Source organism: Montipora capricornis, chromosome 9 (assembly GCF_036669925.1).
Source record: "Montipora capricornis isolate CH-2021 chromosome 9, ASM3666992v2, whole genome shotgun sequence".
NCBI lineage: Eukaryota > Metazoa > Cnidaria > Anthozoa > Scleractinia > Acroporidae > Montipora > Montipora capricornis.
In genome coordinates this window covers 48,042,697-48,065,993 of record NC_090891.1, presented here as the reverse complement: position 1 = coordinate 48,065,993, position 23,297 = coordinate 48,042,697, and the positions used below count along the sequence as shown (strand labels likewise).

The window sequence follows — 23,297 nt, the reverse complement described above, 5'->3', positions numbered from 1 at the left end:
TGATTGGGTTGAGGTGGAAGGAGGGAATAGTTGGAGAAATTAATAATAAAAGGCATACTGTGCCTAGCTCATGATTTGATCTCACTGTTGAAGAGACCATTGCCTTTTTATCATTGCCATTTGAATGAATAATTGATTGCTAATTGAATGGTTGGGTGGTCTGTGTGTTCATGGGTGGCCTGTGCATGTCCAAGCGTGAGAAAATCGAGAAAAGAGGTTGTGTGTCGGCTCCAAATCTGCTCGTCACAATAGCATCCAGCAGCGAGCGAGTCTGAAATAGCGTCCAAGCAGGAGGATGAATAACAGGGAAGTCGAAATCGCGAAAAAAAATTACATGGAGAGCTTCTTTAGAGCCAAGCAAAAACATCTGGATGGTTTTTATGGCAACGCGTCAAATAAGGTTTATCGGCTCAGTTGTTGTGTTATCATTATTCCACTTGGCGCGATCAAACCTTCGGTCGGAAACGTGTTTTCCACTCTCAAAATTACTTCCAGAACCTACTTTTTGCGTAGAATAAGTTTTCAAGATGTTCTTGTTTTCTGAGAGGATACTTTGCAATTCGGAGGAATTTTGTCAAAAGAACATGTTTGACATCTATCATTGCGTGACTCAATGCCCACAGTTGCCCGCGATCTGTTGACCGCACATAGGTAAAATTTCATTACGTCATTAGCACTGGGCAATCAGGTGCCTCTCTATGGGGGATCCGCTTTCTTACCTCATCCTGTCTTACACCCCTTCAATCCTTCTCTGGTGAGGTGCCAGAACAAACTAAATCATCCCTTCAAACCCACTGGTACTTTCTGCAGAAGACTTACGCCCAGATCCCCTGTGACGTCCACAGAGGTAAAAGGGACATATGAAAACCCCGTGACGATCCCGGAGATCGGGAAAGACTGCTTCTTGAGTTCATACTTACTTCACACCCCTTGCCACAAGAACAGTGTACACAAGCGTGAAGTAAACATGAGGGAAGGAAGAAAAGCTGTCTTTTCGTGCACGAAGATTATGCTTGTGTTATATCTATATAAGTTGTCCCAAGATTTTATCCCGCCCGCCAAGAAGCACTAACTTGTGCCATTTACTCACCAGGGCATCTTAATGAAAACTTTTCATTGTTTTTTCCGAAATTTCCTACAACTTTGTCGTGGACTTGATGCACTGTCAAGGTATTTCTTAAAAGCTACGAAAAATTATCTTTTTCGTAAATTGAGCCTAAATTTGAGCAGAATTTGCAAGTAAATGTAAACATAAAGACTGCAAACTCCTGCGCCGCATTGCTATCCGGTGTTTGGTCAGTTATTAATTATTTAACAATTATTCGCCGAAGGCGAAGTGATTATCGGTGAATATTCACTGAGACGAAGTCGAGGTGAATATTCACCGATAATCACTCAGTCTGAGGCGAATAATTGTTTTAGTATAAATACACAGGTGAATATTTCAAAAAAGAGAAAAAAAAACATTTCAACACGAAATCATCTTTACTTTCAGTGGCAAAACGACTACTGGCAGCCATTTTGTCCGTCGAGGTGATTATCGGCTGATAATCAGAGATAGCGAGCCAATGAGAGCCCGCGATTTTTTATAATCACAGTGTATTTATACTAATGGCAGTTATTCCATGTGCACAAGTTGGACAAGGTAAATATATCCAACGAGGGTTAGTGAAATGATTATTGCCTTATGAAAATTTGAAGTGCACCTAAACACAAATTTTCGTCAAAAATATTACCTCCTCACAAAAACCAAACATGTTTTACCATTATTACCTCAACATTTCGCTTTTTGTCTGCAGTAATTTGGACCTACTACCGCAGGACCGTAGCCAGTATGAAGCAAACCGAGGCACTTGCCTCGCTCATTTTTTGTGATTTTTGAAAATGAAGCGTGATTTCATTGTTGTCTTTAAAAGTTACTCATCAGAAACACCTTAAATACCTACGAAGTAAATTTAACCATGGACATTGCCTCAGTCATATTTTTTTTTTGCCTACGGCCCTTCACCGTGGTGTAAAAAGCATGTGTCTATTCTCGATTTTACGTCACAAACTGCTTTGCGATGCAAAATTTCTTTGAAAATAGGAATGCAAAGCAGTTTGTGACGTAAAATCGACGAAAAGTGTTCTTTTGCTATCTTTATATAATCGGGGAAAAAAAATTAAAAATAAATAAATAGATAATTAAATAGGCCCTTTGCAACAAACGATCACATGGTACAAAATCCGCCATGCTGGAGGGGAAGCTCATTATTATTACCCCACTGGGGTCCATAAAACAAAGGCAAGTCAAGCGTGACTGGTTGAGGTCTCTTTGTTTTTATGTAACAGTGGGGGAATAATAATGAGCTTTCCCTCCAGCATGGCGGATTTTGTACCATGTGATCATTTGTTGCAAAAGGCCAATTAGCTAGCGTTTTCGCATAGTTTTTACCTATCCAAACTAAAACGCTACAAACCATGAAATTCTTCCCCACTTTTTACAGTTTTTTTAGAAGTATTCGTTGATCTATCCACTCTAATGCGTTTCGAACGTTTTGTACCCTCTGTTGACGTCATCGTTTAAACAAATCTCCGTTTTTCGCCACTAAAACTGGATGATCAATGATCAATTTTGAAAAGTGTCAAATTTTGAGACCGTTTGCAGAATTTCTTGTTTTCGTCGGTGCATTCAATCTAAGATTAAAAAACTATCTTTTGTCATGTTATTAGTCTGATTCTGATGTCTTCGCCTTCTTGTTCTTGTTACTAGCGCAAAATAAAGAAAACATCGTGCTATGTTTAATGGTTATTTAATTAAGCGGTCTAAGTAGTCCATCAATCCATGTAAGCTCTTTATGTTTCGTATTCTTTTATGTAACGAGGGGGTCCAGGTCCAATAAGCCCCATGGTTTTTTCTGAGCTCCTTTGCCATGTGATTATTTCTTTTTCATGCTGTACTTTGTAATGTATTGTGGCTAAATAAGCTGAACTGAACTGAACATTCAAGCGTTTTAGTGCAAAGAAAGAAAGGAACTATATTAAAGGAGTTCGGTCACGATATTTTGGGTTCAAAAAGAGACATAAATATTGTATTTAAGTTATGGGGAAATAGTGAAATAACAATTTGTTAGGGAAGATAAGAACCAAAGAGACAAGAATAAATGCAAGCATGACCAGGATGGTGAAGGGTGCAGAAGATTAAAACAGATTACAAACGATCTTTTTGATAACTTGAGGCTAAGCTTTTCAAAATCGAAGACCGTGACGTATACCTCCTTTAAAAGTAAACGTTTTCTAGGGAGAAAGCACTTAAATCCAGTACTTTCATGACAATGGAAAATTCACTATTTGAGGAAATCTCTATAGACTGTCGTCTTTTTTTATTGGGAAACCTCACCAAGGGGAAATAATCGTCTTATTGACTTGTTCTTCGGAATATGTGTATATTCATCTGATATGGATATTCAGGGCGTTATCAGGTGAATGTATCACATTCCACCTCAGCTTAACGACAGCCGCCGACGCGTTGAAGTGATAGGACATTGAAAAATCGATTTTGTGTGTGTGTTGTATGAAAACATTGCAATAAAATCTTCTTTGGCCGCAGAAGGGGAGCTCGTAAAAGCAGGAACATGGAACATTCCGGATCATCCTGGAACATTCCGGAACATGACAAATTATGATAATTATTTGGAAAAAAAGGATACTTTAACAAATGGAAAACTAAAATTAGTAAAAAGTATGACAATTACTTGAAAAAAAAAAATGAAACTGTACGTAAGGAAGCTTCTTGATGACCGCAATGAGTCTCCTGTTTCTTTCCCGCCAATTTGATCACATGACTGTAAAGGGCCATTATGGGTGACAACATGGATGCAGAATTCAGGTTCAGACGATGACTGTGGTGTCATCATTGCCGTTAACGTCAATTTAAGCTGGCATATTTTAGACAAGACAATATGAAGCATAAACTATATCAAAATTTCTTTCAAAAATTTTAAACAAAATTAGATAATTTAATTGTTTATATTGGAAATAAAGGATAGCAATTTCTTGTTCATCGTCCTTAGGTGATTGTTGTATTCGGGGAACATATTCCTAACAGCCCCTCCCTTTAACTTTTATATCAGGTTTTCTCTGTCCTTGGCCTTCATACGGGATAAAACGTAATATATGTACAAAGGGGAATCGTTTGCATTCCTTCAAGTTGAAAGAAAGGAAAAATGTATGATAATAAATTCTGCGTCACGGTCGTGTCCAAAATACCCCGATTTCATCCGCTGCAACTAACTCTCTCTTCACGTCTACTTCAAAGAAGACACGGACCTTCATTCGCTACCATGAATTGTGTACCACGGTTGTTACGTGCTGGAATAACCAAGAGATGTTTGCGAACAAGGCATAAGTGAAGAGAGCTCCAGAGTACGATATAAGGCACGCAACAAAAGTGTGACAACGATCAGTTACCCTCTCTCACTATTATTTAATTAGTTATACACTGTTAAAGTTAGTTAGGTAGAAGATTAAGTTAAGCAGTTTGTAGAGCTGGCTTACTGTCTGACCACCACTTCGAACTCCAAGTTCCACCGACTGTAAAGAACAATGCTTGATTTCCATGGTTCACTGGATTCTTTCGATTCACTGGATTTTCTGTGTACACAAACTTTTAAGGAACACTTAATAATGAACTCTGACTTCTTTGTCTTCTTCCCTTTTGAGCTATCGTCTCTTCTTCTCTTTCTTCTTTCCGGAGATAGCAAGGTCAAAGGTTGTAGCTCCACCATAGTTAAAAAATCGCAGTTGATTTTTGCTTCGTCACAGTTTCACATAAGTTCAATCACAGCCGGCCACGAGGGTAAGCCCTCGGGCAAGAGAGGTTTTTCTTTTAATAAGAAGCCTGCTTTTATACTTTTACTCTAAGCATCTAGAATGTTCTGTTGGTATTTATAGTCTATTACAAAGTGTACTATTTGTGGAAACTGCTGAGTCACTTCTGGAATATTACAGATTGTAACAATTATAGAAATGTCTGGAATTGCATGACAAATAAACTAAAAATAATTCTAATCCTCATAACACTGTCCAACAAAGTTACCCAACTTTTTATGGATGATTGGGCTGGAAATCGCTGTTTCTTTCCTCCCCTCGATCGTGCATCCTCCGATCCCCACGATGGAAACAACTGATATGGCGGCTCACGTTTGTTCGATTTACTCCAAAGATACGGCTGCACGGCAGGCTAATCCAAATTATGTCATGTTGCGGAATTTTCTGGAATGTTCCGAAATGTTTTATCTTCCATCTCCCTGGTTTTACTGACGCCCCTATTATATTGGGATGTTCCATGTTCCACATTCCATGTTCCTGCGCTTACTGATCCCCCATAATGCTTTTCGCACTGCTTTTCGGGATACAAAACATAGGCTCACGTGACAGAAGCATACACCCGTGCGTTCATTTGTCTGGCAGACGGTTGATACTTCACGTAAATCTTGCTATTGTCCATACAATCTCACATTCTGGTGGAATTCCCAAAGGTCCAGCACCTTAGCATGCCCAAGAGAAGGAATCAAGGTCAAAGCGTGTCTAGTCTGGAAAAAAATTTGTCAGAGATCATGTCCGAAAAAAGCGACGTCGACTTGAAATGGCGTGACACGACTTGTAGAGAATTGCAGAGCATGTTTTCTGGATCAGTTGATCCTGAAGTTATTCAGCTGGTGCTGTCGGAGAGTAATTTTAATGGTAGGTAAACGTATTAACATTTCATTAGTGGTTATCAAGTGGAGAAGTGAAACCTGGCTCTCAAAAAGAGCTTTCGATGCCCGCTTGTTCGAGCACGTTGGGTGAGACGCGTTCCACTTCCTCCACCAGGAAGTTATTTAGAGGTGTGTGGAGTCGTCCTTATACCACTCTGAACAATCTAGAAACATGGAAAGTCACGAATTTTTGTGATACCCGGAATAATTAAGGTTGGGAAATAAAAACTGTTGTAGTATTGTTTTAGTGAAAAAAATGAACAGAAGTAATGTCCATGGAAACCCATGTCTGTCCATTTCCTTCCAAACTTCCAAACAAGAAAAAAAACTTCAAAGGAATAGTCTATATTATATGTAGGGGAATCTGTTGGCTTCCGATAGTCAAAATTAGCCATTCAATTTAAGACACATTGTTGATATTGTATAGTTAGAATGGCTGCCAAGGTTACGAGGCAGCAATTATTGAATGATAAAATTGAGCTTTATATAATGGTCCATTGATCTAGCACTGGAACACTACTTTTGGATGCTAAATATTTCATTAAATCAACTCAATTCCAATCAATCTTTGAGTAGTTCTAAATCAAAATGGTGAACTGTTACAATTCCATAGACTACTACATGTAGTATTCCTTTCCTTTCTTGTTTCTCTGTCAAAACAATGCCGTGAACAAGCTGAACATGACATCGAGAAAGGCCTAGTCTCCTCTCCTTTCACCGTAGTTACTAAGACAAGGAATGACCTAAAATGACCTAAGATGACCTAAAATGAGCTACATTGGTATCTAATATGATCGAAAATGATCTACACCGTAAAATTACCTAAAATGAATAGGTCATTATAAAGCATTTTAGATCATTTTAGATACCGTTGTAACTCATTTTAGATCATTTTAGGACATTTTAGATACTGTTGCAGCTCATTTTAGTTCAGTTTAGACACCGTTGTAGGTCATTTTAGATACACTGTAATTTTAGGTCATTCCTTGTTTCATTCCTTCTTTCAGTAACCACGCTCATTTCACTGCCATTGAGGACAGTGCCTACTATTGTTATTGTGCATACGTTCTGCGCATCTAGAGATACTTGGATTTCCTATCGGTGATGCTTACTGATACAGGGATATTTTGCGTGGTTTAAAACTATCCGGAGAAAGTAGATCTTAGTAAGTATTCTTAGTATCCAAAAAAAAAAAAAAAAATAGGGATAACCATGCATTTTTTAGATATAATAAAGCTTCGATTTGATAAAGAACGCCATACATTGCTTTGTATGTTGAAGTTTTTTACAAATATTATTCATGAATTATCTTCGAAAAATGCGTGGTTACTCCCAATTTTCTTTTTGGATTTCAATATCTACATTTCCTGCATAATCACACACCAGGGCAAAAATATCTTTAATTAGTAGGCACCGTCCTTAAATGGCATCAAATGGACTTCCTTGATGATTAATCTTCAACAAACCAGAAGAGATGGACTGCCAGCACTTTAGTAGTAGCAGCAGTAATTAATAACAATAAGCCCTGGGGTTTTCTGAGGTCTCCCCGCCACTTCTTATTTCTCTTATTATTATTATTATTGTTATTCATTGTATGTAAGATTCTAGTCTATTATCTTCTATTATTTTAGTCTCTTATTCACTGTAACTTTCCATGAATGTATGTGGTGAATAAATAAATAAATAATAATAATAATAATAATAATGATTTAGGGTTAATAATAATTAACCAAATTAGGTCCCTGGTTATTTTTACTCATGATTAACGATCTGAGGATCCCAGGCGTTCCTACTTGGAAATATGTGGATGATACTACTATTGCTGAGATCGTTCCCAGGGGAAAGGACAGCCACGCCCAACATGTGGTCAATTACGTGGCAGAATGGTCTTCATGCAATCTGATGCAACTGAATGCAGCCAAATGTAAAGAACTTGTTTTTGACTTTAAGAAATTCAAACACTCTTTTGAGTCCTTGTTTCTTAATAGTGACAAGAATTTAACAGTTGTTCAGAACGCTAAGATCCTAGGTCTAACTATATCGAGCAACCTAACTTGGAACACTCACATAGGAGAAATCATAACAAAAGCAAACAAATGCATGTACTTTCTAGTACTTCTGCGCAAGGCCGGTGTCCCATCGTCAGACATTGTGAATTTTTCATTATACTTGTGTAAGACTGTTACTTGAATACTGTGCGCCCGTGTTCCACCCCACCATTCCTAGCTATCTCAGTGAGGACCTAGAGAGAATTCAAAAGCGGGCGCTTAATGTTATTTCTCCAGGGCACAGTTATTGCGATAATAATCTTGCCCCAAAACTCTACAGAGTAGACGTGAAACACTACATGTATGTCTTAAACTCTTTCAATCAATTTTAAGTGATGAGCATTTTAGCAATCTTGTCCCCCCCAAGACACAAGGCCTCTTACAATCTTAGACACTTGCGTACTTTCACCTTGCCACGTTTTCGCATTGACCGTTATAAATGATCTTTTATCCAAGCAATGAGCAAATATATTAATTCGTAGTTTTAAGTACATTTCGCACCGACATATATATTTTAGTCTTAGATTTTTAAGCCTTAGATTCATTAATAATAATTCTTATCCAACTTGTAAATAGCCTTATATTGTCAGCCTACTGGCTGCTACGTTTTTATTGTCAATAAACTGTCAAACATGATAATAATAATAATAATAGTAATAATAATAATAATGATGATAATAACAATAATAATAATATAATAATAGTAATAATAAATGTGTGGCAGTGGCCTATCTGGTGAGCAGCTACAATCTGGGTCAAAAGACTTCAGGAAACTTGTAAAATTTTGGGAGAAAAGTAGAGAATTTACTGTACATGCTTCCATTGTTATATGAGCAACGCGTGTTCTTCTTTCGCTGCCTTTTTCGCACGTGTTGAAACATGCCAGCGATCGATGAACGGATCTTGATTTTGGTGATCATGAAAAATCAACATTGTAATCGGGGGAGGGGGGAAAAGTGGGAATTATCCCGACAGTTTTGACCAGGATTGCAGGTGTCACTGTTGGGCTAGGAAACCCTTCCACTGCCCTCAGGTTATCGGTGGAAATTTACTACTACTGCTACTACTACCACCAACCCAAATAACATAATTATTTGAATATTAACCCAGTATACGTAATGTAGTCAAAGACAGTCCCTGCTGAAAATTCTTATGTTTTGTTTTCTTTTGCCCCCAAATTGTGGAATACTCTCCTGCTAAGTTTAAAATTGAGTAACTCTGTAAACATTATTTTTTAAGAATCGTTAAAAAACCTCCTTTTTTGAAATTCACTTTTAACCCTTTCACCACTGGGAATTGTGGATAAAAAGTGCCCAGGACCCCAGGGCATTTTGGGAATTTGACCCAAAATTGACAGGTCGTCTTCAAATCAGTTTTACACTCAGAAGGAACCTTTTTTTTTTAAAGTAGTCCCACATATTTTTAATCTCTGATAAATTCTCTTTCATTTTAAGGTATCGCCAAGAAGAAAAAAATCATTCCTAAGATCAAACAATACTTCGAAGCTGCAAAATTCCAAAAATATCTGATTTTTGGGGTGTGAAAAATCTTTGTATCCCAGGTTGATAGAAAATACAGTTCATCCCGCGAAAGTACCACCAAGTCGTTAGAAATGACTAAGTAGGCTAGAAACACTTTCATTTCATCGCTCGTGACAGCCTGCCAATATCTCGCTCCCTTAACCTCCGCATTGGCGTTCGTAAATCGAATGATTTGTTCGATGAGTTCACTGTCAAAAAAAACGGTATAAAAAAGTCAATTGCTCTCCCAGAATCGGGTAAATCTATCGCAGGACCAAGGTGTTAATTGAAACTCATTGATCGCAGGTTGAAATCTTCGTTTCCCCAATGAATATTTTTTGGAAGAGCTACATCAAAACGAGCAAAATTATCTTCTTCTTCGTCGCTGTCAAACAAGTTTTCTAATTCATCATCGCTGGCATTGGACAGGCTATCAGAGTCTTCAGATTCGTCATAACTGCTGCTGGAATTACTGCTGTCACTTTCAGAATTCATTTTACCCTGATTTAAAAATGCCGACCGTGTGCACAAGGCTCCATTTTGAGTTTGAAAGCAAAATATCTGGCGAAAGTAGAGTGAAACCATGTGCTTTTGATCTGGGAAACTTCAAGCTCTCACCCTCTAGGCAAGAATGAAAAATTGCTACACCCTCTCCAGGTAATGGTCAACTAGATCCAGGCCCTTAAAGTCAATTGTTTCGTTTGGCTGGTTTACTGGCCATCTGTGGAATGGAACATTTTCTGCATGGCGGGAAAACCAGCCATCGGTGGTGAAAGGGTTAACTTGTTATTATTCTTTTACCTTTTACAGTTCAATGCCCCTTACCGTGGCCACCCAACAAACTTTCACATTTGACAATTACATGTAAATACGTAAACTCAACAACCCATGCAACGGTGTTCAACTTGCAACTGCTCGATCTTTGCAAGGAGGCGTAAACGTCAATCAAATTCACACATCTTAATTGGCGGAGAATTTGTAAAAAACTTTGTTTGGTGGCCACGGTAAGACGCATCGCACTGTACCTTTTTGATTCTTGTAGATCTTTATTGTAAAGCGCCATAAGCAGTGATAATGGCGCTATATACCCAGTAAGCTTAAGTGTTTATTATTTTTTACTTACTTTTTCTTGTTTTTTGTCAGTAAACGATGCCATAGAAAAACTGTTTGTTTTAAGTGGAATTGAGGAAAACCTGCAGCCTGTGGAGAAGAAACCCGAGAGCACTCACCTTTCAACTTCATCTTCCCAATTATCAGGAGAGAATGGCAGACAATGCATATCAGAAGAGTTGGGATTTGTAAAAGACCATCAAACTAAGAATGGATTACAATGTAAATCAAAAGTTCAAGCAACTATGGAGTGCTCTGGTTTGAAGTCCTCTAACCCAGCTCACATCGAAAAGGATGTAGTTGACACAGACTCAGTATTACATGCAGCCAGTTTTAGTGGGGCAATCACAGCATCTGCATTACCAGATTTTCCTGATACTGTTTCCTAGCAATTTAGAGAGTTGCAAAATCAAGGGAGAGCATCAAACAGTGCACAGCACCTTTTTCTTCAGGAACCTTCTAAACATGAAGAAACACTGCAAAACAGAAATAAAAGAACTTCCACTGGTCAAATTGAACCAAGAAATTTTGAAGCTCAAAGTCCTTTTGAGATGGCTCAGCATAAAGAATATCGTAAGGTTATAGGAGCTGTTGAATCTGAGCTGAAAGGAAGGAGTTCAAAAACTGCAAGTTCCAAAGACTGGAAAAAAGCACCTTTTCCTACTGAAGAAGTGCAACAGACAGAATGTCAACTCAGTGAAAAGAAAACAGACCGTTTAATTGTAGGAACCACTGTGACAGAAGCATCACACAGCAAAAGAGAAAACAAATTGAAAACTGAATCTTTGGTAGTAAAGAACCAAAAGAGCAAGAGGAAGACTTCTCCACCACAGAATGTTCAAAATACTTTGTCAACTTCTGACTCCAGAAAACCTTGGTATCAGTCAGCAGTAAATAGCATTCCCCAGTTACCAACATATGGAATTGCTAATGGTTTGCCTCGAAAATCATTCACTGAGCCCCCAGTTATACAACGGCAATTTCAACCACTGTTACCATCACAGGGGTATGGCCATGTAGTACCAGCACAACAAAGGCTCGGTTTGGTGCCAGTGGTACAGTCACCATGGCAGCAAGGACTTTTGGGGCATTTGCCTTCAGGATCTTTTGTACCTCAAGGGCAAACTTCATGCCCTGACCCTTTGGGTTCTCTCCCATACAGACCACCATTCATCTTTTCAAGAGGTGAGTGCCGCCGTGTTTTATTTTTTTGTAATAAGTGGTGGAGTCAAGATACGTATTCCATCACTACCACTTGAGAAAGCGGTTTTGATAACCTTTTTTCACCTCTAAGAGGTTCCCCATTAGTGATGCATGTACATGTAATCATCATCTGGTTTTGGAGCACAACATGACCCAGGTACTAGCACCCATCTATGCTGAGTACGGTACCCGCCTTTGACCAAAGTAGGTCTCAAGATCAAAAGCCAGACCATATATATAGGGGTGCCCGGGTACTCTATCACAAGGTCCCTTTTACTTCAAAACTTGATGAAACCCCTGAATATTGCTTTCGGACTGCATCCCTACATTCTGGGTTTGAATCCCAGCACATGTGCCCCAAATTTCACTAAACTTTCCATCCGTTTAAGGTTGGCAAAGCGAGTAGCATGAGTATTACTGGGTACAAGTTGTGCATGCAATGGGATTGGAGTCCAAGTGGCGCCCACCCCTGCTGTAACAGGGGTAGACGTTACAGTAATTAAAAACGAACTTTCAACTGCAGGCTGCCTCCTGTCTTGTCAGACATAGTACAATCTACAATTGGCACTATTGGCAGGGAAAGGGTTTAGGTTAAGGGTTAGACTTTTGAGCAGACGTTTGTATTTCATGCCAGAGTGGTCTCCATTTACGAGTAAAATCACGTGGAGTTAAACAGAATCAAATCTATAACTGGCAGTCTTAGTAGTTAAAGGGGTTTATTGCTTAAGGTCCCAAAATGGATCCGTGTGCAAACATTCAAGCCACAGGACTTAATTTGGATGATAAAAGTCAGGGCTGTCATTAGGTGCCGTAACCCGTAACACCTGTTACGGCTGAGCCCAGTCAATGTTACGGGTGATGGTTGCCGCAAAATGAAAATTCATGGGGCAAAACAAATTGAAATTTATTGATAAACATTTACCTTCTAAAGGAAATATAATTACTGCCTTGTGTTGTCTGTGTTCCTGATTCTAAGACGTGTTTTTGGTAACAATCAAAACGTTTTCTGTAAAAACCTTTGGAGAACACCCGTGATCGATCGTTGTTTGATTCCAATGCCGTTGTCAGCAACAAAATCATTATCGATGCACCATACTTGATATAAATGGGATTCCGCTGACCATTTTTCAAGGTTTTGTGATGCATGAGCATTTCCACATGGTTAGTAAATATCTATTCATTGTGAATTTTATCTTTTTGCTCTGTTTTATTTTCATCACTATTTGATTGATGGCACATCAGAGGGCTGGAAAATGCATTTCCAAGGGTCTAATTTGAAGAATTTTCTGGTGGAGCACGCCCCCAGACCCCCCTAGGGGCTCAGGCCCTTTCGGGCCTTCCTTTACATGGCCTTTGGCCATGTATTTACATGTTACGGGTGAAATCTTGAGTGTTACACCTGCTTCAAGACTTAATGACAACCCTGAAAGTAATCACTTGATTATTATCTCAAGCTTGCATACCAGAGCAAAATTGCTTAAGTAATTGGCAGACTGCAAGTCAAATCAAATCAAACAAGGCAGGTTAAGTAAACAATGTTAGTTTTTGATGAGAGGAGAAAATTGGAGTGCCCATAAAATCGCATCTTACAGCCGAGTAGAGAATCAAGAGACTCAACTCAAGTGAAATGCCAAGTCCGGGAGTGGCTCCTATGACACGCAGGTGGAATGTGAGCACTGACAACCATTGTGCCAAGCCTTTTTCGCTATTTTTCATAGGGTATAAAATAATGTCAGGGACTAGAATTCCAATTTTGGTGCAATTGATGTGTCTGTAAGAGCCAGATAGCAGTTTGTATGTACACTGTACACTGTAATTAACTGTTTCTACTTCAGCAGCACACCCTTCAGCTTCTGTGAGACAAGTAAGACCAGCATCTGCTGCTTCTGTGCATACTCGTATTCCATTCATACCAATAATTGATCAAAAGCTGCTTATCCTGATTAGAGGACTGCCAGGGAGTGGAAAATCAACCCTTGCTAAGTAAGTATTTTATGTACAACCAACCTTGTGCTATATTGCTAGATTTTTTAGTGGTACCAAGCTTCAAGTGGCAAAGAATGGTGATTTATTCTTGAAGGAGTTTACTGATTTGTACTTTAAGTTCATATGATTGTGTGTTATCCCTGCAATTTGTTTTCTCACAGTCAGGCTGGAGTGAGCTTGTAGTGGAGTATCATGCATGGGAAAATAATGTGCAAATAAAAAAATCCTTTACATTAGAAAGATAGAATCATTATGATACTTTATTTAGTAGCATCATCACAGCCAAGGGCTGCCTGAATTACAAAGAACATGTACTTTACCATGCGATTTCATTAAGAACGCTACTTATTCAGACTAAAATTATTAGGATAAAATTTTTCATATACATAGGATACAATCACGAACACTTCATAAACTATAGGAAAGCAGTGCAGAGCCGTGTAACAAATACAGTTTCAGATTCTCTTTCTTTTTCCACAGGAAGCTGAAAGGTGCTCAAGGCATCACACTATCAACTGATGACTATTTTTATAGGAATCAACGGTATCTATTACCAACAGTTCCTTGAAATTGAAGCATATCGATCACAATGTTCAATAATTCCATTACTGTGGCATGTGGCTTAATATGATACCGATCAATGAGTACATTAAATTTTTTTTTGTACGTTTTGTTATTTCCTAGATATGAATTTGACACTGCAGTTCTTGGAGAGGCACACGAGTGGAATCAAAAAAGAGGTGTCGATATATTATTTCTATTGCTAAGTTCTTTTTCTTGTGCTTGCTGTTATTATTGACATTTTATACTGGTAGCATGTGACCTAATTTTGGTTATTTTTTTCACTTTAACGTACATACACCTTATTCAAAAATGGCGGACACACAGAACGACCTAGGTTTGGTAGGCCATATTATTTTCAGTCTGGAAAATTTTGGTAGCGGCTGTCAGCAGATTTATCTTATATGATATTTTGGTCTTATCAGAGCTATCAATCCTCCTAAAATGGCGTCCTCAAGTAGTGCAGTGAATGACACAGTTATTCTTACCAAAGATGACATTCCCGGAGCCTCGTTAGCCGGGCTAAATCCTTCTTCGCTGAAGATTGAAGAGTTGCGGTTTTGGTTGGGCGATGCGATGTAGTGGGGATTCCCCTAAGGGACTCAAAATGAAACCTTTGCTTGTAAAATGGTAAGCACAAGGCTTTGATTTTAAATTATAGTAGTTTCACATTTGATGTTTTGCAAGGTTTATTAGTTACACTTTTTTTTAAATGGGCTTTGTGGAGTGGAGGAATACGTGAAAAGTGGACGCGATCAAATGGTGATAGATCCTGATAAAGGCATCCTTTCTAGGGATTTCCTCAGCCATTGCTTGGGTATTTCACGCTGGGTGATGACGAAGGAGTGCAGCTCATAACATTCATAATCCTCTTTTTTTCTTTTGGTTTAAATTTCATCCAGATCAGGATCCATCACAATTTGATCGCGTCCACTTTTCACATATTCCTCCACTCCGCAAAGCGCATTTTTAAAAAAGGGTAACTGATAAACCTTGAAAAACTACTATTTAAAATCAAAGCCTTGTGCTTACCGTTTTACAAGCAAAAGATTTGTTTTAAGTCCTTTAAAGGAATCCCCACTACATCGCATCACGAAACCAAAACCGCAACTCTTCATTCTTCAAAGAAGGATTTAGCTCAGCTAACAAGGCTCCGGGAATGTCATCTTTGGTGAGAATAACTGAGTCATCAACTGCACTACTTGAGGAAGCTATTTTAGGAGGATTTACATGTAGCTCTGCTAAGACTGAAATATCCCATAACATAAATCTGCTGACAGCTGCTACTAGAATTTTCCAGACTGATATATGGCCTACCAAACCTGGCTTTCATGTATTAGACCCTAGGTCGTTCCGCGTGTCCGACATTTTTGAATATGGTGTATAGTATGTGTGAGAAAAATCTATTCAATTTTGGCAAATTGCAATTCCTTTAAAAATTTGTCACAATTTTCTCTTGCTACTCATCTTTGTCTCCATTTTCCTAAATGAACAAAGATATTGTTCTTTAGGAAGACATGACTTCTGATACATACATGTACAAAGAAAGCAATAAATCTGTTCTTGACTCTCTGTTACAAGCCTGCAATGATTATTTGAATCCTCCAGTCCTTTCAATCAGGGAAAGGGTTGTACATGTACTCCAAAAAATATCAGATTTAAAAATTTGTGAGAAAACTGTTAAAGCATAATGCTTACAGCTGTTATTGTTTCGCAGATGCTATTTGGCTAATTCGTAGATTTGGTGGAGAAAATAAAACTAATACTATTAGGTCTTGGCACTTTGAAGAGCCGGCAACCAGGTATATTAACTGGCTGCGAATTCTAATAATGTTTGACATGGCTGTTATCACTTTCATCACTTGCTTCATATCCTGAAAAACATCAAAATTGCCTGAATTCAAAACCATGACGAATTCTTTGTACACTGCATGACCAAATTGAAACCTTGGGTGAGATTTTTTCTTTTTTTTTGTGAAATTTGTAGCAAAAAGTGCTCTGGAAAAGCAAATATCACCTGTGGTTATTGACAACACAAACACTCAATGCTGGGAAATGAAGCCTTATGTACTGATGGTAAGAGTTATTCTGTTGGCTGCCAAGTTTTGCCTTCTCGGTGGTCCTTACTAATTAGGATCTATAAGAAAGCAGACACAAACAGTAAGTGTCAAATCACATCTTTCTTGACTCTTTTCTCATGTGGATTCCATTTTGTCGTAGAAAGATCACAAAAGATATCTAAGTATTAAAAGCACTTGTCTCCCACCAATCTGGCCAGAATTTGATTGAGCTTGCTGGTTCTCCACTCTGCTCTGGGTGGTTTTTCTCTGGGTCTGACTCCTCAAAATGTTTTATTTGATTTAAAGTTGATTTCTATGCACAGGGTTCCCACCATGTGTAACCCTGCCATCCCTATTACCCTAGGATTTGGGTTAATATCTCCACAAAGCAACAGTAGGTTAGCCAGAAGAACCAGCTTGGAAAATGTCCACGCGCAAGCCACGATTGGTTCTGGTTTCACTTCTGATTGGTTGACAAAAAGGCGTGAGAACTTTAAGCCAATCAGTGAGTGAAGAAATGCAAAAAAAACCAATGCAATTGGCCAATTACTTTCGACACTCCATTGAAAACCGCTCTAATGTACGAGTTCGTAGTGAACTTACTGATAGCAATTTCGCCACAGCTTGGGGGTAGATTAGTAGAAAACTAGCAGCGGAGCATAAAATGTTGTGGCCGCCAGTCCACCCAGTTATTAAAGATGGCGGCTCCCGCGACTTGTGAAAGAAAGTGAAAATAAGCTAAACTCTCGCTTTGCGGACACCCCGCTATTAAGGACGCTCGCCATTACGGACAAAATCCAAAAATCCCGCCTAAAGCTATAGAGTTTTGACTGGAAATGAATCCCGCTATTACGGAATTACCTACACGTTCGTGGTAGCAAAATGGCAATTTTATTGTTTTGCCACTTGATAAAGCGGACATCATGTACTTCTCACATAACATAATTACGTAAAATTACAGTCTGCTCTACATAATAGGCCTTTTTTGATATATTAAAATTCAGCTTGATAGTGAGGCAACGAGGACAAAGACAAAGGAAAGTGGATCATATGTAGACATTTTGCACATTCATTCCAACGTGTTTCTATTGGTTTTGTCCTCACTTCCTCACAATCAAGCTGAATATTTGATATTTCGAAAATGGCTTATTTGTCAAAATACCCTTCTGGAATGTTCATTTTCACACCAATTCCTTAATTTCTGCACAATAGTCGTTGCTTCTACACTTGAGCTTTCGCTTTTTTCTTCCCGGCTCTTCAGGAGAGATCAAGCCCTCGTGCTTCATTCTCAACGACTGCTTAGCAGTTTCGGTATTGTTGATAAGTTCGTTCAGTCTTGAAAGATATTTTGGGTCGCCATATGGCTCATAAATACCTAGTAGATATAGACCGAATGCATAAATGGGGCAAAAATGTGTTCTTTTATGTGCTAATTAGACTCACTAGCCTCGCTCTCAAGCAACATTTCTTTTGTAGTTTGACCATGCAAACGAGGCTAGTGAGTCTAATTAGCATATAAACAAAGGATTATTTTTTGGCCGGCGTTTGTGTTTTGTTGTTCAGCGCGAAAATCGAAGAACCGCGTTGTTGGTATAAATAGCACATTTAAGACATTAAAGATTTAAAATAACTTTACAGACAATCGAAGTTATTTATTGCATGTTAACAGAACTTTTTTCTCACACCCGGCTATTACGGACACGAAATGACGTCCCCGAGCTATAACGAGAGTTGGCTGTATTCTAAATTTAATTTTTTTCTTTAAAATTCTTGGACAAATGTGATTGCGAACATCATTTTCTCCTCTTTAAATTTATTCTTTTGGACGAGTGGACGTTCCCTTTAAAATGTACACCACACACACAACACTCAAAGTCCTCCGCACTATTTTTGCTTTTGCTTTAGGGTAAAAGGCTTGGATACCACATCAAATTCATTGAACCAGAAACCTCATGGAAATGGAATGTAAAAGAACTTGCAAGGTATGGAAGGTTCTTACGCATCAATTTACTGTCTGTCTTCTGCCCCCAAACTGCGATTAACCGGCGTATCTGGCAGGCTTTCCCAGTGAGGTGGGAGGGGGGGGGGGGGGGGTGGGGAATAGGGGTCCTTGTACCCTTGTCTTTGTTTCCCTGTTTAAATTAGCCGTGTTCCCTTATTCCCTGGGAGGGCCTCATCTGGCGAAGCCACGAGGAACAACTGCTAGGGATTCTCGACAATACTCGTGGCTTTTCTTCTCACGTTGCCTTCTCAAAAAGGCATTTTTGAATCCTGACAGCTACATGTCTGTAGGTTAAAAAGACGTATGGTTTTCAGATAATCCGCTTAAATGAGAACTTTGAAATCAAGTTTCTTGCACCTTTTCAAGCGAATTTTCTTTCTTAACACGAGAGGCCTTGATTAGGGCATTTAGCACAGAACTTTGTGTTAAAAAAAAATAAGGACAAAATGGCCGCATGTAATGGAATGCGTTTATTGAAAGGTCGTTGTTTGGGTGTGAATATACACCAAATCGGCTAACTCAATGTTGTACCCAATTCAACCCTTTGGGAATAAAACGTGTTGTTCCAAGCATTTCCATATCGTTTAAACTGCCCCTGTGTTTGCTTAACACCTTCCTGGCAAAATTTTAAGCGTTGATTTTTGTGTAAAGGCCGTTTACTTTGAGTGTAAGTTTTGGATTTCACGGTTGGACCTCAGAGGGTTGGATCCAGGGAAAAGTGACGTCAAAGGCTCAATAGCTTAAATTTTTCGCGTGTGAATGCAGCTTATTATATATGCAAAACGAGAGTTTAAAAGTCTGAAAGCCCAAAACTCCCTTGCTGCATATTAATTATGCGGCGAACACACGCATTACATTCTTAAACTGGTGAGCCTTTGACGTCATTTTCTCCTCGATCCAGTTCTCTCAAGATCTTAAAGTTAGTAATGCTGGACCCATTTAAAATAAACGGGTTTGTTTTTGAAATCGAGGCTTAAAACTTTGGTTGCTTAATGAAATTCAAAGAGCAATAAGAATTGATTTTTTTGGTCACAGGGGCACTTTGAATGTGAATGTGAATGCAACATTATAAAGCAAATAAGGAAGATATCTGTTTACTAGCATTCTTTTTTATTCAAATGTGCCAACCACAGGAACAAAAGACCCTTTGTTTCGACAGCCAATGAGGCTCTGGTTGGCACATTAATAACAATAGGTGACGTCAGCGATATCTTGCCTACACAGTGCACAAAGAATCTTAACCCCTGGGCCCGTTTGTTCGAAAGCCGACTAACTTAATCCAGGATTAGCGTAAACTGTTGTTTCATGTTTTCAACTTTTTGGTGAAAGTTTCTTTTGCTTATTCTTGTTTTTCAAGATTGACTTTTTCTAATGTAAAGTTTTGCCGAATATCAGCATTGAACAACATTTGGGAGTAAAGAAATAGACTCCTTGGTTAATTTCTAATCCGGGCTTAGCGTTAATCGGCTTTTGAACAACCGGGCTCTGGAAATTTGAATTCGGTACAACATTGAGTTAGCCAATTTGGTCTATTCTCGGTTTTCACATGACGTCACGACCACCATGTTGGTGCCCCTAAACAAAGAAAAGGCGGCCATGTTGGTGCCCCGACCATATCCTCCGGGAATTTAACTCTATTATCATGCAAACGCTTCCTTTTGTTTTCGTTGAAAAACATGGCTGTTGATCACGTGAGTGAAAACCAGCGATTGGGTATTTAAGAATCGCATTTGTTCTGCGATGCGGCAACGACAACTCCAAAAAGCAGTGATATTACTGGTTAAAAGAACCGAAATGATCGTGCTGCACTTGCGGCACGCATTTTTCAACATTTCTCTCGCGTACTCGTCAAAACTACTACGTGAAATGACCAAATTTAAGGTTTTGACGACAACGTGGACAAACTACTATTGCTGATGGCAATTTTTTTTTATTCTCGATCGACACTACCTAAAAACTTCCTTTTTCTCTACTGTGAATCAGTAGTTATTTACTTTTGCATCAATATTCGTTTTGCATAAAGAAGGCTAACAAAATCTGTAGACGAGACAGGTAGACGACTAGGTGACCGATTCCGCGAACACCTTCGCCATGTTGAGAAGAATGACAAGGATGCATCTAAGCTAGTCGCTCGCCATTTTAATCTCCCTTACCACTCCAAAAAACACATGGCTATCTGCGGCCTTTCCCTACATCTAGGTACGACGGAAAGCGGAAGAATCTGGAACAAAAATTCATCTTTCTAATCGGCACCCTTAATCCTCACGGTATTAACGAACGCTTTTCATTTAACTAATATAATCCTATTTTTCACGTTGCCATGTTACCACCAATGGCGTAGTTCCTACTCTACTATAAAAACTACACGTAACCCAAATTCCTCGATTCGCTCTGACGAAGGTCTAACGCTCGAAACGTCAGCTTTTGGAATCTCTGTACGGTGGCCAATTTATATTATCAACTCCGTTGATGAAACCAAATTTTTGTATACTACTTCCCCACCGACGCAGCACCACAGTTTCTTTAGAAATTACCCCCTTTATTCATTTGATAAAACCAAGAATTAGCGGATCGCAGTTTATACGAATGTTTCAAATCGTTTTCGGGTCTTTCCCAATACGGACCTCAGAGACGGTTTTTGGTCGATAACCTCGAAATATCTCTTACCTATCCTTTCTGTGAAAAAAACACAGGCGAAACCAACACCGAGTTGGCATTGCGGCCATCTCGAGAATGAAGGAACGCTATGAACACAATGTTTCAGTGGAAAAGATAATAAACTGCGAGGAGAAGTTTGAACACGATAAGGCTAGGGATGACTGTGAGACCAATAAAAGGACTGGGACTGATAATCAGAATACAGCTCAAAGGTCATCTCCAGAGCGAGGCTCTGCGGAGAATTGGCCCGGAGAAAAAGTGTCTGACGGCTTAGACGGTAATGAAAGCAGAAACACCATCAAGGCAGGAGAATTAGTTGGTGATTTTAAACGCGGAGTTCAAGAAAAAAGATTGAAAGATAGGCCGAACTCCGAACGTGCAATAGAAGCCGAGGTTCATTGTGAAAGTGATGGTGGATCTGAATTCCGAGTAGTTAACGAGATTACAACAAATGAAAACCGTGATAAATGCAGTCCCAAACCTCAGCGACGTCCAAGGATTCGTGAAAGAAGAACGGCAGATACTCGCTTACCTTCCAATACAGGATTACCTGGTGTTATCTGTCAGGATAGCATGATAGAACAACATCAGGAGGAACCACCTCCCAACAAGATATTTGTTGAACACGAGCTCGGCGATCAATCTGATACTTCCCCGATGAGTGAGCCAAAGTTAATTGATGCGGTGTCGAGTGATGAGGATGTTTCTTCCTTCTCAGACAGTCCTGCTTCCTCTCTGAAGAGTAACATGACAAGCAATGAGGAAGATCTACTCGAAGAAGCTACGTCCTCTCAGTTGTCAGAATCATCAATCTCCGGTCTTGAGACTGCATCGTCCTCAGAGTGTGACGCGCCCGTTTTATGCGTTCCCTTAAAAGACACACTTGACAGCATCTTTAATGTAACCTCGGATGCTAATTTTACCAAAGAGGTGTCTCTTGAAGAAAACATAAAATATGACTTGAAATCTGCTGAAGGAATTAGTGGCGTGTCTCAAGCATGTGACAATGATGTGAACGCCAAACGAGGCAGAAATGTGCTAAAATACCATAAGTCTTCTGACAGCCCTCCACCCTTGTCAACTATTTTGGCTTCTGCCTCACGATCAAAGCAGAAAAAACGTGGGACCAGCAGCGATTTCAAACAGCCACTCGCTGATGAAAGGAAGTCCAAACAACCAAATCACGTACAACAGCCAACGGATCCGGAACCGGAAGTGAAATCCCAACAGTTTATTGTCAAAGAAGAATCAACAAAAAGTGATCTATCAGAGCGCGGTCTCCATAACAACAGTAGCCAAGAGAACGATACTTCCGCTGAAGACGTTTTCAGCGATGTACAAATCCAGTCTGACGTCTCGAATGAGCCTTCATGCGGGGATTCAGAAAGTGACGTGATAGTTGGTCTGGAGTTTTTGAAAACGTGTTTTCCGAATGTGGACAGTGATTTATTAAATTCGCTGCTCATAGCTGAAAGCGGTGATGTTATGAAAGTTGTTGATGAACTACTCGCTGATAATGGCTGTTTACCGGATTTCACTGCAGACGCCTCTGAATTTACTGAACAGCAAAGTCTTTTGGGTGCGGTATCAGCCTCCTCGGCTAGCAATCAAATTTCGCTTGCAGAGGAAAGCTCTTTAACTAAAAAGCCAAACTCGATGAAACAAGCAGATAAAATTCTGAGTGTCGTTGATTCTTCACTTGGAAGCAATCAAGAAAATACTGTGTCTCCTGTCAAGGGCCTTGGTGAGTTGCTTACAGGAATGGAGGGCGATCATTCACCTGGAAATCCGAGTCCGAATACCTTGAGTCCTGCCTAGTCTCTCGGTCACAGTACGTTTCAGCTGACTCTTGATCCCGCAGTAGCGCTGCATTTGATCGAGGTTTTTGGACAGTTTGTTGGGGTCAACTTTCAAGGTTTGTGCGTATTGTCAATTTCTTTCTATATTTATCTCATTATTTCCTCTTTTTTCCCCTTGGAAGTAAAAACACCATACCCCTTTCACTTTCGAGATGTAGTTCAGTTTACGAGGGCTCGCCAGGCCTTTCCTCTGTTACATCAAAGAAGAGTTAAAATTCCATACAAGGTACACACCTCCCCATAAAATCTGATTCCCTAAATTGAAATACACCGATTTTTTAAAATGAAAGTTAAGGCTGATAAGTTGAAATTTTAGTGATTGGCGTGCTTGGTGCTGACACAACACGCACGACAAGGGCAAGGATACAGAAGGATTCCGAGGTGATTATTGCTATTGCTTTTACAGAATCGATAAATCCTGAAGATCTCATCATAGATGTGGATAAATCCTTTGCGAAACAGCTGTACAAAAAATGGGAAATGAGTGTTCAGGTAGGTTATCATTTAAACGATGGTTTGCTGTTGACTAGGTTCTCAAAGTGGTTATCACTT

The 23,297-nt window shown here is 39.3% G+C and overlaps 1 protein-coding gene across 1 annotated transcript in view; it reads left to right on the top strand.

Annotated features, from left to right (window-relative positions):
• Positions 1–5,423: 5,423 nt before the first annotated feature.
• The window catches only part of LOC138017690 (NEDD4-binding protein 2-like), a 33,539-nt gene continuing 15,665 nt past the window's right edge, over positions 5,424–23,297 (top strand). The window contains 9 exon segments of the mRNA XM_068864707.1: positions 5,424–5,724; positions 10,450–11,601; positions 13,455–13,602; positions 14,086–14,148; positions 14,290–14,345; positions 16,154–16,242; positions 18,132–18,208; positions 20,922–22,801; positions 23,152–23,237. Of these exon segments, the coding sequence (XP_068720808.1) occupies positions 5,535–5,724; positions 10,450–11,601; positions 13,455–13,602; positions 14,086–14,148; positions 14,290–14,345; positions 16,154–16,242; positions 18,132–18,208; positions 20,922–22,801; positions 23,152–23,237 (3,741 nt within the window). The 5' untranslated portion in view covers positions 5,424–5,534.